The sequence below is a fragment of the Anabrus simplex genome, chromosome X (assembly GCF_040414725.1).
Source record: "Anabrus simplex isolate iqAnaSimp1 chromosome X, ASM4041472v1, whole genome shotgun sequence".
In the NCBI taxonomy this organism is placed as follows: Eukaryota; Metazoa; Arthropoda; class Insecta; order Orthoptera; family Tettigoniidae; genus Anabrus; species Anabrus simplex.
The window spans coordinates 108,351,767-108,371,321 of record NC_090279.1 but is presented as its reverse complement, the minus strand read 5'-3'; the positions used below and the strand labels follow the sequence as shown (position 1 = coordinate 108,371,321).

Below are 19,555 nucleotides of genomic sequence, written 5' to 3'. Positions count from 1 at the left end.
CCGCCACTACATGTTAAAGGTATTTAGCTAAAGAGGGCAGCACGGTGCTCTCTTGATTAAAGATGGCAGCTTGTCAAATATAATTTTTCAAATTGTCCGCCTCAAAGGTAAGTAGCTAAAGAGTGCAGCACTGAGGTTAGCGATGCAAGATGGCTGATAGCAGCTGTCAAAAAAATCACGTGGATTTGTTTCCAAACAAGAGCACGTGGAATTTTTCAAGTTGCCGCCACCACATTTCAAAGGTATGTAGCTAAAGAGTGAACACGGTGCTCTCTTGATTAAAGATGGTGGATTACAGGTGTTAAACATCACGTGGATTTGTTTCCAAACAAGCGAATGTGGAATTTTTCAAATTGCCGCCACCACAAGTAGCTAAAGAGTGCAGCACAGTGCTCTCTTGATTAAAGATGGTGGATGACAGCTGTCGAAAAAGCACGTGGATTTTGTTTCCAGACAAGAGAGTGTGGATTTTTTCAAATTGCCGCCACCACATTTCAAATCTATGTAGCTAAAGAGTGCAGCACGGTGCTCTCTTGATTAAAGATGGCGGATGACAGCTGTCGAAAAAGCACGTGGCTTTGGTAAGCACGTGGAATTTACCGCCACCACATTTCAAAAGTAAGAAGCTAAAGAGTGCAGCACTGAGGTTTGCGATGCAAGACAGCGGATGCCAGCTAACGGAACTTTTCAAATTGCCCACTACACGTGCTTAAGGTAGTAGCCATAAAGAGGGCAGCACGGTGTTCTGTTGATTAAAGATGGCGGATGACAGCTGACGAAATTTATCGCAAGATAGCAGCACGTTGCTCTGTTGATTAAAGATGGCGGATGACAGCTGTCAAAAAAGCACGATGCTTTGTTTATCGATTCAAATCTCGCGCTAGTGAGGTTAAGTTGGCAGCACTGATGTTTAGGCCCGTTAAGATGGCAGCACTGAGGTTAGCGATGCGTTGTTGTCGATGATAGCTGTCAAAAAAGCACATGACTTTGTTTACCGATTCAAATCTCTCGCTAGTTAGGTTAATTTGGCAGCATTGAGGTTTAGGTCCGTTAAGATGGCAGCAGTAAGGTTAGCGATGCGTTCTTGTCGATGACAGCTGTCAAAAAGCACGTGGCTTTGTTTATCAATTCAAATTTCCCGCGGAAGGAGGAGCGGGCCCCTGGGAAGGCCTCCGTGCGGAGGCGGAGGAGGAGGCACCTGGGAGCCTGTGGAGGCGGAAGCCACCGAACTCTCCATATTATCTACTTTTCTGAAAGCACCACTTCGAGTTGCGACTTTCAAGGAGTTAGCTCCTTCGACACCACTCCCTGCACAGCCAGTTCTTACTAGGTGGGGGACGTGGTTCGATGCTGCCGCGTATTATTGCCTAAACTACTCCACTATCAACAAAGATGATGCCTCTTCTATCAAGATTGCCCAGGAATTGTTTCCCAACAGTTTGTCAGATAGTTTGGCATATAGTAAGTGGATCTTTGGAATCATATCGAGTGCAATTATTCGTTTAGAATCTGCTGGCTTAGAAATTCATGCAAGTACCGGTATTGACACTGTGAGAAGTGTTGAACTTTCAGTACAACAATCACATGGAATAGTTGGTGACAGTGTAAAACGGAAACTTCAAAATGTGCTTAATCGAAATGATGGTTTTCACCGTGTGTGCAAGATAAATGATGGTCTTAGAGGAGAAGCACCAGTACACTTCAAGATGAGTGCATACTCGACAGCAGTGATTTAACATTATTTAAATATTCACCAAGAACGTCTTGTGATGTAGAAAGGAACTTCTCTTCTTATAAGAATGTGTTAAGTGATAATCGGAGGATTTTCGCGCCTGATGCTTTGAAGATGAATCTTGTCATACCCTTCGATTCCTCCCGCGGAGAAGAATGATAAAGGTATGTGAGTTTGCACCATAGGCTCTGACGCCCTACCATAATGTACTGAAAGACATCTATTTAATTCGTTTCTTGTTGTTCAGTTTAAACTTTAACGCATTTGAATAATGTCAATGAAATCTAGATTAAACGTTCCAATATATATAGATAGTTTTAAGTGGATTGATTTCTGGTTTTCTCGTATTTCAAACCACCAATGCAGGGTGCAAACATGGACTTTTACAATGTTGTGTGATCTGATAATCTTAGTTCACAGAAGTTTGATAAGTGAATCAAGGATAATAGACTGTGAAGAATTCAGAAGACTAATATTAAAGTAAGAATAAAGAATTTGGTTAACAAATTTGTATCAGAGAAATTACCGTTCCTTGAAGATAGTTTTCCGTGGTTTCCCATTTTCACACCAGGCAAATGCTGGGGCTGTACCTTAATTAAGGCCACGACCACTTCCTTCCCATTCCTAGGCCTTTCCTGTCCCATCGTCGCCATTAGACCTATCTGTGTTGGTGCGACGTAAAGCAAATTGCAAAAAAAATTACCGTTCCGATTTATAATTTATTTTAAAACGCCCATATTTTGATTAATCATTTTCGGGTCATATTTTGTCATTATTACGTCATATTTTGTCACTTTTGAGGTCATATTTCCTTATTTTTGAGGTCATATTTGCTTGCTTATTTGGGCTATTTTTAGGTCTTAAACATCCGAGCCCTACTTATTATCATGTGACAAGTATGGCCCTTAGGGCATCAATCTAAATTTCAGCAGACTTGTTTCCAACTGGGCATTCTGTAACTTCTTAATTGTTTTTCTTTGTTTGTTATTGTTGTATATTGTGATCATGGAAGCAATTTTGTCTTTGCAAATTATAAATTTATTATATTTCTTAATATTTATAAATGCTGAATGCATAATGTGCATTCTACTCTCAGTAACAAATTACAAATTTACTTGGTATTATCTGTAGACTTGCAGTTCGGCACGACTGAACTATGGCATGACTACTGCAGTGTTAGGGTAAAAAGATACTATTTATGTCATTGTACTCAACCAGAGATCATATGGATACTCTGGCTACCTTTACCTTCTAAGATCAGTTGCTCACTTTCAGGTGACTGTTCTTTAGCATCGGCCAGGGGACATGTTTGACCTAAGTTATACTGGAGATGCAAACTTTTTTTTTTCTGCATGGGATTCTATGCTTCCATCTCATGATCATCAGCTCTTGGATTGATGTCCAACTGATTGAATCTATGTTCATCATTACAGGCACAGTGAAAACTGTTCCAACATCTTGGTTGCATCATATTCCTCCATCGCACCTGCCAAGGAAGTAGAAGATGATAACAGCCAACCGTAATCGGCTTGTCCTTGAGCATATTGCAGGTATCAAAGTAGACATGCCCAGGAGAGCATCAAACACATCACCTAGTGTCCCTTTCCTTCTTACACTGGATATTTCTTGGATTGTACTCCAGAGTCTCTACAATATGCAAATACTTTTGAAATTAATTTGAATTATTTTCTGTTGCATATTTGTGATGTTTGTAATGCCATATGTTGAATAATAATTAATTATTTCATTGTTATACATCCAGCTAGGATATAGCAACGTCTGTCTACTGCTTTAGGAGCTGTACAGTATGCAGGATGATCGGATATATCCTGAGCCAGATGTGAGGCCGATCCAAGAAGAGCCATTCACTGAGGTAAATTAAAGCAAACGTACACACTTTGAGATTATTTATTACTGCCTTTTTTTTCTCCTTAAATCATTTTTTGCAAACTCCTTTGATTTTTCAGAATGACACATAGGTTGTGTTGCCTGGACTACTATCTTCAGATGGAGAAAGGAATTTCAAAGTCAGTTCAGTAGTTTGTGAGATAGCCTGTCGCATACATGATGGGCTAATTTGTGCTGTCAGAGTTGCCGTACCGGTATAGCGGAAGTTCCCCCTCCTCCTTGTTCTATTCTGTCTTGCATTTTGTGATTAGTTGTATCAGGCTCTGTTTCAGAACATGTGGCTGTTTTCCTGTGTTTTGTGATGACATCAGCTACCATGGTCACTCTTGTGCATTCATCCGCCTTATTTAAAACTAGCATGCAGGGCAGTAAGAAACAACGTTGGTCATACTGATAAGTAATTTGAAAAAATTACATTGATATCTCGTGTTGTTATCTTTTCTTTTTTGCTATTTGCTTTACGTCGCACCGACACAGATAGGTCTTATGGCGACGATGGGACAGGAAAGGCTTAGGAATGGGAAGGAAGCGGCTGTGGCTTTAAGTAAGGTACAGTCCCAGCTTTTGCCTGGTGTGAAAATGCATTAAAAGTTAAAAATTTCATTGTTCCATATTGAAGAATATCACAATTAACATTGAAATAATTGATAAGGAGATTCCACCTATTCAATACCAAAGAATAAGAAATGTAGTGAATTACATTCTCATTTAATAATAATTAGAAATGGTACCAGTTTCGACCCTAGTCCAGGTCATCATCAGCCGATTAAGAAATGGGAAAACAATGCATAGGATCAGTAGAAGAGGCAATATGAAAAGGAAATGAATGGGGGTAGACACTGTAAAACTTAGAAGCTCAAAATACAAGTCATTCAAAAGAAAAACAGTGCGCAATTCTCTTAGCGGCAGCAAGGCACACGCAGCGCTAGGCAAAGTCCTCAATGATTACGAATAGCAGAGAACTGTTCAAAGCCAGTTATTTAAACACTGTCAGGCATAAAGTCACATCGCAATCGAACACATACGAAGGTCCATATTCGTGTAGGAGTTGTAGACGAGCAGATTCATTGAAGCAACTTGCCAGCTCCCGATGATCAGCGCGACACATTCAATATCAGGCACTGTAGTTTCAAACGCCAAAGTAAAATGGAGAATAGCTTGACGATCCAGTTATTTTCCTTGGGTGCAGGAAAGTAAGTATATAGATAAATATAATACAATTCAATATAATTGAGTAAGTAATTGTGCTCCTATAGAATTCTTAGAACAGTTGACGTGAAAAAACAATTGTGAAGAGAAAAAATATAGTAAAAGCGCAATACCAGAAACAAATGAAAACGTACATGGTGTGAAAATGGGAAACCACGGAAAACCATCTTCAGGGCTGCCGAGAGTGGGGTTCGAACCCACTATCTCCCGGACGCGAGCTCACAGTTGCGCGCTCCTAACCGCACGGCCAACTCGCCCAGTTGTAGTCATTTTATCAGCAGTTAAAGTTAGCCTATCAGATGATCGCTTTGCTGGCGATTTAAGATGGGCTTTGCGAGGCGGTGCTTATGTCCTGCTTGGGAGCGCCAGTAGAAGAAATAAACTACTCCAGGGGAGGGACTTGAATAAGGACCTCCCTGCTGAGAGGCTCGGCCCATAGCAAGCACGCTACAGCGCCATTCGCTGAAACTCTTTAGATGCTCATTTCTCGGCCTGGCTCTCAATTGATGTAGATGTTGATTCCCATAGGGAACCTAAAATATTTGTCCTGAATGAGTAAATTTATAATACCAATAGAATGGTCTGTTATTGGACATTATAATTTTCCAGCTAACTCATTCTTGGTTGCCTGCGTTTCGCCCTCGTGTGCTAAGTTAGGCTCATCAGTTGGGACTTAGCACACCACCCACGACGCAAGGCTAGTGCATACCGTGGAGGCCACTGCATAGGCTATTTGAAGCCACCAGCAGTGCCAATGCACTATGAGAGCTATGTCTCATTTCCAAAAATAGATGCCTGCCTGGCCATCAAATGTTTAATAACGGACCATTCTACTGGCTCTTAAGTTCACTTAAAACATTCTATGAATGGTCCACTTTTTCAATACAATATGATTTTTATTTACTTATAATTTTACATTATTAATGTTTTCATGGGACATGTTTTGGTCACATTTTGGGCATCATCAGCCGTAGTTCCTTTACTCAATGATCAAAATATCCAGGATCTGGGTATTTGTATCCTTATAGAATATTTAAAATTAACATGCTACCCTGGATATTGTTAATAAAATATGTTCTCATATAGATATAATGATTTATGTAGACATTTGGCTATATTTTTGTTATACCAGCTGGTGGAATTTGCAACAACAATGATGATAAATATAATTATTCAGTTAAAAAGTAAGCATTAATTAAAAATTAAAAGACATTGGCTGGTTTGATTGTGTAGTCTTTACTGTCTAAATGCCATAGTAGTCCTTGGTTGAATTGAATGTGTAATCTTGAAGTCATAATTTTCGTGTTCCCATTAGAAATGTTGTCGAATCGGGATGTCACCTTGTGACTTAACTATAGCAAGTTTATTTGTGAAATATTGTCAGGTCTATTGGAATGTTACCATGTTGCTGTAACATGCTGCTTGTCACTATAGAGGTTCAAGGGACTTCTCCATGTTGTTAACGAGAATTGTTGGAATCTTGTAGCTTCGATTTGAAGATTGATTTTAGTTGATTGAGAGTCTGTAATAAGAAAAAATGTATGTCTTAGTAATGGAGTGTGTGTTAATTGAAATGTGAATGGGGAATTGAGCTGGCTCTTACTTACCCACTCGCCTCTCTTGCAACTGACACTATCAATTCAACTGGCTGTAGCTGACCCTGTGCACCTTGTATTTTATTTGTGTGTGTGTAGTGCACAGAGGGCGATGATGTATTGGTTGTTCTCAGCGGATTTTTTCTATGGGTGGAGCTTTTATGTGTGGTGATTTGTGAAAGTTTTGAAAAGTACTTTCTTTTATTTTTAATAATTGTGGAATTTGATCATATAGAGGTTTTTTGTATCCACTGTATTAAAATACTGGTCTATTAAAATGTGGATATTTTTGTATTCGTTTATCAATTTTCCCTTCCTTATATTCTTTAGAATTGTTAAATCTTGTTCATTGATTGTGTATGTGTGTCCAGTTTCCCCTCATATGTACACTGATGGCTGAAAATGTGAGATGTTTATTTGCATTATAGTGTTCTAAATATCTTACTGAGAAACTTCATCCTGTCTGTCCAATGAATGAGGCAAAACATTGAGAACATGTGAGTTTGTAAATCCCAGAACGTGAATATTGGTCTTTATTGGAGTTGAAACTGTTGTGGTTTAGGAACACCCAAATTTGACACTATATCTAATGGGAACACAAAAAATTGTGACTTCAAGATTACGTATTCAATTCAACCAAGGACTGATATGTTATTTGTACAGTAAAGACTGTGCAATCAGACCAGCAAGTGTCTTTTAATGAGATATAAAACACAGCAATTTGCTTACTTTTAAGTGAATAATTGTCTGACTCATTAGCTGAATGGTCAGCGTACTGGCCTTCATTTCAGAGGGTCCCGGGTTCGATTCCCGGCCGGGTCGGGTATTTTAACCCTGATTGGTTAATTCGAATGTCTCGGGGGCTAGGTGTCTGTGGCATTTTCAGCATTAGAAATTGTCCTAGGTAGGGCCCTCATCTTGACAGACATGCAGGTCACCTAATAGGCCATCTACTAGATAAAGACCCACACCAGGCCACTCCGGAGGCCATACACCATTATTACAACTGAATAATTGTAATTATCATCATTGTTGTTGCATATTCCACCAGTCGGAATAATAAAAAAATAGCCAAATGTTTACATAAATCATTATATCTATACGACAACATATTTTTTTAAACAACATCCAGGGTAGCATGTTAATTTTAAAGATTTTATAAGAGTACAAATACCCAGGATCCTGGATATTTTGATCACTTACTAAAGGAGCTACGGCTGATGATGCCTAAAATGCAGGCAAAACATGTCCCGTGAAAACACTAATAATGTAAAATTTGTAAGTAAATAAAAATCATATTGTATTGAAAAGGTGGGTTATTCACAAAAAGTTTTAAGTGAATGATATGAGTTGCTCAATACGGACTATAAAAAGAGATTTGTAACTTGTAATGGCTCTCAAGCCCGTTCAAGCTACCTGCCTTGTAAAGCCAGCAAAGCGATCTGATTGGCTAACTTCAGCAGCTGATAAAATGACAAGTACGCGATGTATTTTTTCAAATTACTTACCAGTATGTCTAATGCTCCCACCACCCTGTACTCATATTTCTATTAGTTTTTGTGTTAATGAAAAGAGTCTCATCAATTTTTCTTTGGAGATTTGTGACCCAATTGGAAGGCTTTTCATGTCAAAGAGCTGATTCTATTTTCAATTCTTACATCAGAATTACATTCTTATGTTTTCAAGCATCCTGGCTGTTTTATCTGAGAAGATCACAGCGTAGGTGGCTTGGAAGTTTGTATTTATAGCAATATCTTGTTTAATTTAATCTGTTCTTGTCAGCTGTTTCAGAAGCAACATAACTTGGCCGATAAAATGATTGATTCTGATCCAATATCTCCTGAACCAGATGTCAAAGAGGATATTTCAAGACTGATCAAGGAAGAACCACTTACAGAGGTAAGTGCTACGTCTTATAATGACACTTGTTGCTGGATGGAATTTCAACGTACTGTGTATATGCTTTTCAAACTTGATAATAAAGTGAAAAACTGAAGCATGTACAACAAGAAGTACAGTATTTCATTTTACGACAGAACACAAAAGGGGAGCTTGTCTGCAGCAATTCCTGAACGTCAACAACAGAATTGGAGAGTAAGGAATCTGCCTGAATGCTAACACCCAACTCTGACTTTCGAATATTCAAGTGACAATAGCAAGCTTAAAATCCATTGCTTCTTATAAAATCCTAATCCAAACTAAGGTTATATACGGCATAGGTGCATATGTGTTTGTTGTATTAAGCAAGGCTGAAAAGCACTTTCTGAATGAGGAATGCATTGGTAATGCAGAATACCTGACATTTTAGATGAGATGAGGCAGCTGTAGTTCATGTCGTTAGTTTCTGCACGAGAGCAACAGTACTGCAGATAACGTTGTTCAGTGGACCAACCTATACCAGCAGTGCAGGTTTCATGAGAACATCATGTAAATTCAGACCTTATTGTTTGCCATATCAATCTTCAATCCATTAGAAATAAGCTAGGTGAACTTGAAATATTCTTGAATTCATCTCCAGTTGATATTTTATGTATTCGTGAACATTGGCTTGTAAAGGATGAGGTTGGTTTTTATATCCCAGCAGGATATGAGATAGTTGCATATTTTTGTAGAAGTAGGACTTCAAATAGGGGAGTTGCAGTATATGGGAAAATAAATGCTAATATGAAATACACTGTGTTAGATTTAGAGAAGTATTGTATAGAAAAGTTATTTGAAGTGGTGGGGGTGATATTTACAAATAGTAAATTGATAATTATTTCACTGTACTGAACCCCAGATTCTGATAGTCATGCCTATCTGAGCATGTCGGATCATTTTGCAGAGTACTTAGCGAGGTATCAGAATTACAAAATCTATTACATAGGTGATATTAACATTAATATTTTAGTTGAATCATCCATCAAAAAACAATTTTGTGATATTCTTAGGTCTCATGATTTCTTTCTTGCCAATGATCAACCCACCAGGAGAAATTCTTGTCTGAACAACATAATCACTTATGTTCAAAACAGTGACTTCACATGTGGTGTGACAGAGCACAGTGGTCTCTGGCTAAAATTAAAATCTGATTTTGAAAAGCAACATGATAATAAGCAATTTAAAGATTTCAGGAGGTTTTAAAGCTAAGAAATGAATTAATTTATTTTGAAAACACTATTCTAAACTCAAATAATGCCTCAGGAGCAACTGAAAATGTTATACAGTTACTACATTATTATGTGGAAGAGTGCTGTCCTAGAACTACAAAGGTAATTAACAGATCAGGTAAACTCAAAGGGAAATGGTACACTCGTTGCCTCGCAACTAATAGGAATTTAATGATGATCTATTACAATGAAGCAAAGCAAGGAAAACAAACAGATAAAGAAAATTACGCCCTCATTAAAAAAATCTACCACAAGGAAGTTCAACTGGCAGTACAACAAGCTAATGATTATTTTATTAATAACTCTAAAAATAAATGTAAGGCAGCCTGGTCCATCATAAATGATGAAATTGGGAGGGCAAAAAGGGAGAATTCTGTGCCAATAGAACCGAATGTACTTAATGAATACTTTATAAACAGTGCCAAACATATGAATATCAGTAACACCTCTGGAGACAATGAAACTGCATACAACAGTCTACTAAGGAATAGTGTAACTCCTGAAAATAACAGACCCCCCTTTAAATGGCAAGTTATAAAGCCTAAGAAAGTCTGGAAAATAGTTTCAAAACTAAATTCTTTAAACTGTGAAGACTACTATGGCTTAAGTAATTTTATTCTAAAACAAAGTATTGACATAATAATAATTCCTCTAACTCACCTCATCAATTGGATACTGGCTGAGGGGACTTTCCCAGGCTGTCTGAGAATACAGTTACAGTTCCTGTGTTTAAGAATGGAGATGTTATAGATCCAGGCAGTTATCGACCCATTTCAATTGTTCCAATCATATCTAAGATAATAGAACATTGTATAAAGGAACAGCTATCTGTATATTTTGAAAAGTATAATTTACTAAATGCTGCACAGTTTGGGTTCAGAACAAATAAATTCACCCTTAAAGCCTTAGAAGCTGTTGTGACTGAAGTAATTAAAGGCTTTGAGTCTCACCACATTACAAGTGCTACACTCGTAGACCCCAGCAAAGCTTTTGATTCAGTACTGCACAATATACTAATAAGTAAGCTTAGCTACTATGGCATGAAAGATTTAGAGTTCTTATTAATTACATCCTACCTCAATGACAGGTATCAAATTGTACTGGTACAAAATCAATGATCTGGGGCTTTCAAAGTTAAAACAGGGGTGCTTCAGGGTTCAGTTATAGGAACCTTCCTCTTCCTTGTGTACATAAATGATATTGTTAGTAATTTACCCTGTAGGTCAGTGCTCTATTCAGATGATATTACTATCATAACAAGCAATAGAGACTTAAAATATGTTGAGGAGGAAAGGATAGAAATGCTATACAAATCATCCTCTTGGTTGGAGGCAAATAAACTTATCCTAAATAATAACAAGACAGAAGTGATCTACTTCCATTAATTTAGGTCTGGGTAATAATGATCAAAATTCTGACAAATTATTGGGATTGTATCTGGATTGTAAATTAATCTGGAACAAACACACACAAAAGTTATGTACAAAACTGGCTAGAGTAATATTTTTGCTTTGCAGACTTTAAGGATCAGTTAATAGTAGTCAGATGATGAGTGCGTACTCTGCCTTCTTTCATTCACACTTATAATATGGTACCATATTATGGGGTAACTCAAGAGGGGCTCAAGATGTGTTCAAGTGGCAAAAGAAGGCAATAAGATGTATTAAAAGTAAGGCCACAAGGTTGTCTTGTAGACCTGTGTTCCAAGACTTTGCGATTATGACTCTTCCCTCATTATACATTTATCATAGAATACTCAGTACTAAAGAAAATCTCATCGACCTAACAACTCGCAGCAATGTACACTCATATGGCACAAGATATAGGAACAATTTAGATTTACCACATGTTAGGCTGAGAAAAACACAAAAAAAACTATAGGTATAATGGCATTAAATTATTCAACAAACTACCTGCCCAAGTAAAGGATATGCCCATACATAACTTCAAAAGAACCCTTAAAAATTGATTGACATCCAATAGCTTCTACTCAGTATCTGAATTTGAAGAACAAATATCACTGTTTCAAGGGGGGCGGGGGTATTAAAGGCCAACGCCATCCTAACACGTTGGTAAGTTAGTAGTTATTTATCACTCTCTTGGACAAATAGTGTTATGTTTATTTTAACTTTTGTGTATATAGATGTATTTATTTCCTGTGCTTAATGAGATACTTGTAATATTTTGTAACTATGCACCTATGACTCTGTCCATTGCAACTGCCAGTTGCCTAACGACAATAAAAATTATTCTCTTCTATTCTATTCTAGACTTTGATGGAATAATCTCATACATATAAGAACCCATTGAGGATCGTGATCTAGCTTGGTAAGATAACTGGCTGATGATGTTTGTAACACAAGCGAAACATGTCCCACAATATCTATTGTAAAACAAATTATAACCTAATCATAACAATTGTATGGTATTGAATAGGTGGTTGTCAATAAATAAATTGTATTTTATAGTATTGTAAGTTACTGAAACTTCAGTATGGATAAAAAATGAGATTAATCATTTGTAACGTACCACTTAGTCGAGCAGCTCGTCTTCTTTCTCTCAAGTGTTACCAGCCCAATCTTTGCAACATTTTTGTAACGCTACTCGTTTGTCGCAAATCACCCAGAACAAATCGAGCTGCTTTTCTTTGGATTTTTTCCAGTTCTTGAACAAGTAATCTTGGTGGGGGTCCCATATACTGGAACCATACTCTAGTTGGGGTTTTACCAGAGACTTATATGCCCTCTCCTTTACATCCTTACTACAACCCCTAAACACCCTCATAACCATGTGCAGAGATCTGTACCCTTTATTTACAATCCCATTTATGTGATTACCCCAATGAAGATCTTTCCTTATATTAACATCTAGGTACTAACAGTGATCCCCATAAGAATTTTCACACCATCAATGCAGTAATTAAATTACATGTAAGAAACTTTAACAGCTTCATTTTACATAATAATTCCATATTGACTATGAATCAAATAGTGAATATTTAAGATTAACTTAAATATTATATTTACTTGGTCTGCCTGTTCAATACATATATAATTTATAATATTTAGTACATGTTTCGTCCCCTAAGGGACATCATCGGCTATAATAAACTACAATAATATATCAGAATACCAAAATTACATTAATAAATTGGAAAGACACATTAAAAACATTATTGTATGATAGGTCATTAAAATAAAATGTTGGCAAACTTTGTTAAAGTTGCAAGTCATATAATCAATAAAACTGGTTGAATTGTTCATTAAACTCTTGATGATAAAGTTCGTGGGAACTAACAGTTGTATTCATAAAATCTTTCATCAGGAAATATTTTAAATCAAGATTTTTTATTCACAACAACAATCATTTTAAGATTTTATGAATACAACTGTTAGTTCCCACGAACTTTATCATCAAGAGTTTAATGAACAATTCAACCAGTTTCATTGATTATATGACTTGCAGCTTTAACAAAGTTCACCAATATTTTATATTAAATGTCCTATTATACAATAATGTTTTTAATGTGTCTTTACAATTTAATAATGTAATTTTGGTATTCTGATATATTATTATAGTTTATTACAGCTGATGATGTCCCTTTGGGGACGAAATATGTACTTAATGTAATAAATTATATATGTATTAAATGGGTGGACCACTTAAATATAATATTTAAGTTAATCTTAAATATTTGGTAATTGCAGTAATTAAAACCGAGAGGACTTTTCCTATTTGTGAAACTCACAACCAGTTTATTGTCATAGCATTGCCTGCTGTCCGTATCACAACATTATTGAGGTCATTTTGCTGTTGTTCACAATCTTGTAACTTATTTATTACTCTATACAGAATAAGATCATCTGCAGAAGGCCTTATCTTTGAGTCCATTTCTTTACTCATATCATTGATATATATAAGAAAACATAAAGGTCCAATAATACTGCCTTGAGGAATTCCCCTCTTAATTATTACAGGTCACTGCGTGTGGCTCCATGTAGCCCATGAAGTGATCTCCACTATATGCATGAGCCGAGCGCCTTGGTTAGGAATACTAGTCACCAACGGATGAGCTGGGGCAAAACACTGGCAACCAAAAGTGAGCTGGCTGTAAAATTTATAATTTCATAGAACAGACCATGTGTCAGTTTGTCACTAGGAACTCTTTGGCGACACAATCCTACTCCCATGACAATGCCTTGATTGCTGCAGGGCTTTTCTTAATGTGCTGACCGTGGAAGATCCTGTGTGTTGTAACTTTTACTGTGGGGTTGTTGTGGGACACCTGCATGCACACTGTCCTTGTGTTGAGCTGTGTGGGGCTGCGAGAGCCAGGGGTTCTGGGACTGCTGCAGTCTTCCTTCACCATCGTGTCTGCTAGAGCTGTAATAATAGATGTTCCTCTGCTGGTTTGTCGAACAGGTCTTTCCACAATCTATCTTGCTGTTCACTCCTCTTTAGGAGCAGTTTCCTGCCCCAAAGGAAAGGGAGTGTCCTGTCCTTCACCCTACATGAGGCTGTTCGGATATTCACCAGAGCCTGGTAGATACACCATATGCATGTGAAATTATCAAGCTGTTTGGCAGACATGCTGTTGACCACCACTGTGCTGAGACTCACTGTGCACAAACTGTTGAAGCAGTAAAAAAGGAAACTTATTTTGATGTATCTTCGAGCTAAATTGTTGGGTTTCCTTTCCTCTTCTGTGTTGTTCTGAGTTGCTTTTCTTTCATAAATGCTCAAGTAAACTTTTTTGTTCATCCCTCTTCTTGTTCACTTCCCACATCACAAATAAAGATCACAACACGAGTAGGTGTACCTGTCCTTTGATGAAGCTGGGAAGCAGGCATCAGCTTTTCTCTTGCTGGGAGCAAAGCAATGGAATTATTAATCTGACGGACCTCATATGGAATAGAGGAAAATATAAAACTGGAGGAACTTGGATTGTTGAGGAGGGTTCATGTCAGTTGTAGGTTCTTCTTTGATGCCTCTTTCCTTTCCATATCTCCAAGCTCTCCCAGTTTAGGTGGGAGACTCCTATTGTATTCTTTTTTTACATTGCTTCGCAACCTGACAATGCGTTAATTGTTTCTCCCAGTTTGATGTCAGTGATTTGCAGGTCTTAAGACATGTTTTAAAACTTCCACATCAGGATATTGCTTACATTGGTCACTGTGAAGGTGTAAAACCCTACTCTTGTCGGTTGCTATGAGTGGGTGAACCACCATTGGCCACCATATGACTAGAAGTCCTGTTGTCATTCTTGGCTTTAAAATGAAAAGGGAAAATTACAATATGCTCATATGTGTTCTTCTTCTTCCTTACTTTGCATCATACTTTTGCTTCTCATGATTCTGGTTGTGATGTGCAGGTGAGGTGGCTGTGGCTTGAATAAGTGCAGTCAGTACTAACTTTTAGTTCATGTGATAGAACAGGGGACAAAATAGGAGTTACTCTGACATATGTGTTCATAGACTTAAATATTTTTTATGGGGAAAATATATTCTCCTCCTCTGAAATAGTGTTTGGAACGTTTTTTGATAAATTAGTGAATTGAGGAAAGGTTCATATTTTTTACTACTTGCCATGCAATGGCAAAAAATCTTTGTTTCTATAATCTGCCAATTTTATATATTTGAAAATGGCAGATGTATCTCTTTCTTGTTATCCAATCATAAATATATCTTACTTGCACCTTCTTTTATTCTTCAGGTTGCAGTAAAACAGCTCTAGTGGTCGTCGTGATTACTCAGTCACAATTTGTTTTTATATTACACAAGTGTCTTATTGGATTCCACTGTATATTCTGTAATACAGTAGAAAGAGTCAAAAGCACAGTATGAGACGTGCAGTGCAAAGGAGTATTGAGATCCATTAACGTGATTCTTAAAGCCTTGTGTTGTAATAATTATTCTTGTAATGTATTAGGCATTTCCTATCATGATATAGCAGTATAATTATGAGGACTATATGGAATTACCGCTACACCGGAAATCGGTTCATGTGGAATTTAACAGAAAAAGAGAAAGGAATCTATCGTTTAACTTCGCTCAATGTAACGCAACTCTGCGATAACTAATTGTCGTACATTTAATGTTCTTATTGGTGTAAATTGTAATTCCTCACCATTGGATGTTCTGTGGAGCTTTGTTGTTATGAAGTTGGTATTGGTTAGCGCGCCACTTGACTGTTGATTGTTTTCCACAGCGCGCCCTGGCATAAGCTGCTTGTACCGTGTTGTTGGTGGCCAGTTTCGCTTGAGAAAAGATGGCTTGGGTGAGGACTCCTGTTACTATGGCCAGCAAACGGTCTGTGTGTGTATTCAAACCACCCTAGTATGTGTTGTGTCGCAAGCTGAATTAATATTAGTGGTGGGCCATGTGCAGTTCTTATTTCAAAGGTTTTAATGTGACCGTTCCTTTCACCATCGAAGTTTGCCGTAATACATGGATATACCGTCGCCACGGTCATAAGTTTTAAAATCTGTACATTGTGAAAAGCCCTCAGCACCGTGGGTAAGTTCAACCTTGTGTACCATATAATATATTCAACCCTTTACCCTTCCTGCCTTTGAAATGTGGCGCCGGCTCGAGACATCCCAGGGTCGCTGACTGGGTACTACCCTCAGAGATATCTTCAGATATTATAAACTAACCTTAAATTAATCAAGCGGGAAGGATAAAAGAGAAGAAATAAAATAATTAAATAAAAATCCGAATGAGAACATTTACGAATGCAAAATTTATTGAAAAGGCTAAACTTTGGCAAAGCAAATATACTTCTATACAAACAATAAACTCTTCGGACCAAATATTGTTCACAACCTCTCTCACCCTCGACTATAAAATATCAACCTCATGACTCATAGATTTCAAATCCTTCTAAACACATTACTTCATCTTTATTACAATTCCCTTTCATCTTATTCATCAACTCTACTTCAGTACTTCAAAAATTTTAATCCAATTCCATTCCACTCATATTTTGGTACCACCATATTTCAAAATTTTCAGTAATAAAATATTATAATAATCTCTCATCATGACCTTTGTTAATTTGTCAAAGTACCTTTTAAAATGTTAATACAACCAAAACTTCTTCCGTTCATTCTTTGAATAACAAATTCGTATTTGCTCTCCATACCTTTGAATTATTTCCTCACCATATTATAAACCTTGTAGTTACCATTTACTAAATACCAAATTATTTATTTAAATACACTCTTCGAAATGAAATGTATGAGGCTGTGAAAATTCATTAAGCAACATCCGCCGTGTAATTCACAACTCATCTTTAATTAATTAAATCCATTAAATTCATTATGATTTACAAATTCGCAGTTATCAATGTCGGTATAATTGTTACCTTGAAAATCATAAGTTTATCCAATTAAGTTTGTTAGATTTGGTAATTCAATCCAAAATTTTATATATCATAAAATTATTCATCACAAATTTTATATAAAAAAATAGTCCCTATTATGATTTGAGTCCGAAACTATTTAACTTATTCTTTCTCAATACCATCCTCCCTCATATAATGCTGATAATATGGAACGCACGCACGAAATCGAAAAGTAACCCTGACATAAATAAATTAAATTAATTTACCGATTCATTAAAATGATAAATATCTCACATATGCTTAATTAGCTGTTTTATCATATACAAAACATATGCCTACCCTGTAGCAAGAAACCCTATACTATAGTGTTAAATACATCTTAACCTACACTGATTCTACAGACAATGGGATGAACCTCATTGCCGCAAGTATAAACAACCACATGAACTGAATTCAACATAAAAAAAAAATATTGCAACTGCAAAATCAAAATTTGCATTGCCCACATATTGAAGAACATATAACATAAACAAACACAACATAATTTCAATCATATAGTCACAGGGGAAATCATTATACACTGGCTCGGCCGGGCATCGAACTCCGACCCTCAACATGGCATCATTACAGTGACCTATCATTATGCTTGCCGCAATGATCTGTCACGAAGTCTAGCTATCATTATTTAATCTAATTGTGCTGTCCTGAGTTCCACAAACAGAATTTTTCTTACGGATGAATGCGATATTTTGTTACTTATAAGACCTTACTACAGCTGCCATAGCCTCTCTAATACACAACGCGCCGTCCTGGTCTGTAGCCTTATCGCACGCCCGACTCATTTCATTGACACGGCATTCTAACATGTTCGCACCCACTTAAATTCTCTCTCTCTCTACTCTAAATGAAGCCATATGTTCCTCCACAATATCATGCGCCTGTGCGAACAGTTACTAATTATATAATACTCTCAATATATTTTATTCATTTCATATTTCACGTATTATTCTACATTTCTCACTCCATTATCAGGAACACGTATATCATTATGCCGGTATTTACATATATATATGGCGCTACACAATCATTGGTTCGACTCTTGCGGTCGGCATTTTGTGTCTTAGAGGTCCCTATTTCAACACTAGCTAACTACTTCTCGGACATTTTTAGGATGACAATTATTCCCTTCAGCACAAAATTTCTCATTGATTAACGGTGCACGTTACTTACTGATGACATATATTTTCCAAAATCCCACTGTAATGTGCCAGACAGTCCGGGTTCGAAACTTGGGTCAGTGAAAATTTTCTTGACGAACTTTTCATGCGACATGCCAGGTTAATCTATCTATTCCCTCTAACTAATCCTTACTGATGCCTCCTACGTCATTAAATATTCACACACGCACACGCTAATATTTGCTAGAAGATCACGCACTGAGAAAAAAAAAAACCATGTTTCACACCCGTAATGGAAAATCATTATTTACACACATTATTTTCACACTCGCGAAGACCATATTTTAACACACGCTAATATCACAATATGTACACCCCCCTAGGCATCAGCATAAAATAAAACCTAAAAAAAAACCTAACTATCCTTGCTACAGTACTTAAAAAAGGAAAATAAACGAATAATCATGCATTAATTTATTTACACATTAACAGCTAATCATGCACATGCCAGATAATGAATCAGGGTACTTATCGACTCGGCGACGCTCCATACTCAGCTCCACGGCCTCATGGTTTCAGGTCGGCCCCATGATGTACTTAAGCCATCATGCTAACGGCCTCAAAACCTGAACCCATACCATTCTCCACACCCATGGTCTTCACTCTTGTTGCTTTCATGAAATCACACGCTCATCGCTTCCTACTACACTAAAATACATATAAAAAACACAGATAAAGTTAAATTATTCTAGCACATACACTTCTTCACAATTGTAATATACACTTTGTCTCTGCTTTCCGCGAGTTTACACGTGGCACTGCGATGCGTCCTTGTTTGATCTCGCTCCGATCCTAATTTTCAGTTAATGTTGTAAAAATTCACCTTCTTGAATTTACAAAAATTTCGGTCATTATTGAGTTAAATGCAAAGTCTATCGGACCCGTAGTATCTTCGACAGCTAGTTATTTGATAGGAAATGCTCTAGATTAGGGTTCTCGTGAACCACATACACGTACGTCCGACACGTTCAAATTTCCGTAGCAGAGTGCCTGTTCTTAGCGGCTCGCGTCCTCTCCATGCACGCCAGATTCTGGATATGGAGCTCGGGGAACCCCATTAACAATGATGTAACATCCCGTCACATATGCCTGCGATTATTTATTCCAATAAATTGTTGCAAATACGCCGTCTTTAATTATTGTTCTCAAAATGGTTTAATCTTGTTTTCACCTTATCCCCTGGTGGATTTAAACATTTTTAGAAGTCATTTATGCGGCACCCATCTTTAATTTACCCCCATCATTCCAAAACCTGCTCTGCTGCGATTCGCTGCCTGAAAATGTTGCCAACTTAAATCTGGTGACTTTTGTCATCACACCTCATGGAATATTCCAATGCTTTCCATTTCATCACAAGATGACCTTGACACGTGGAACTAT

General features: G+C 37.1%; 1 protein-coding gene across 1 annotated transcript in view; it reads left to right on the top strand.

Moving 5' to 3' along the window:
• Positions 1-3,539: 3,539 nt before the first annotated feature.
• The window catches only part of LOC136886519 (uncharacterized), a 108,491-nt gene continuing 92,475 nt past the window's right edge, over positions 3,540-19,555 (top strand). Inside the window, exons 1-2 of the mRNA XM_068230879.1 lie at positions 3,540-3,605; positions 8,227-8,343. Coding sequence (XP_068086980.1) covers positions 3,540-3,605; positions 8,227-8,343 — 183 coding nt within the window. The remainder of the gene's footprint in view (positions 3,606-8,226; positions 8,344-19,555) is intronic.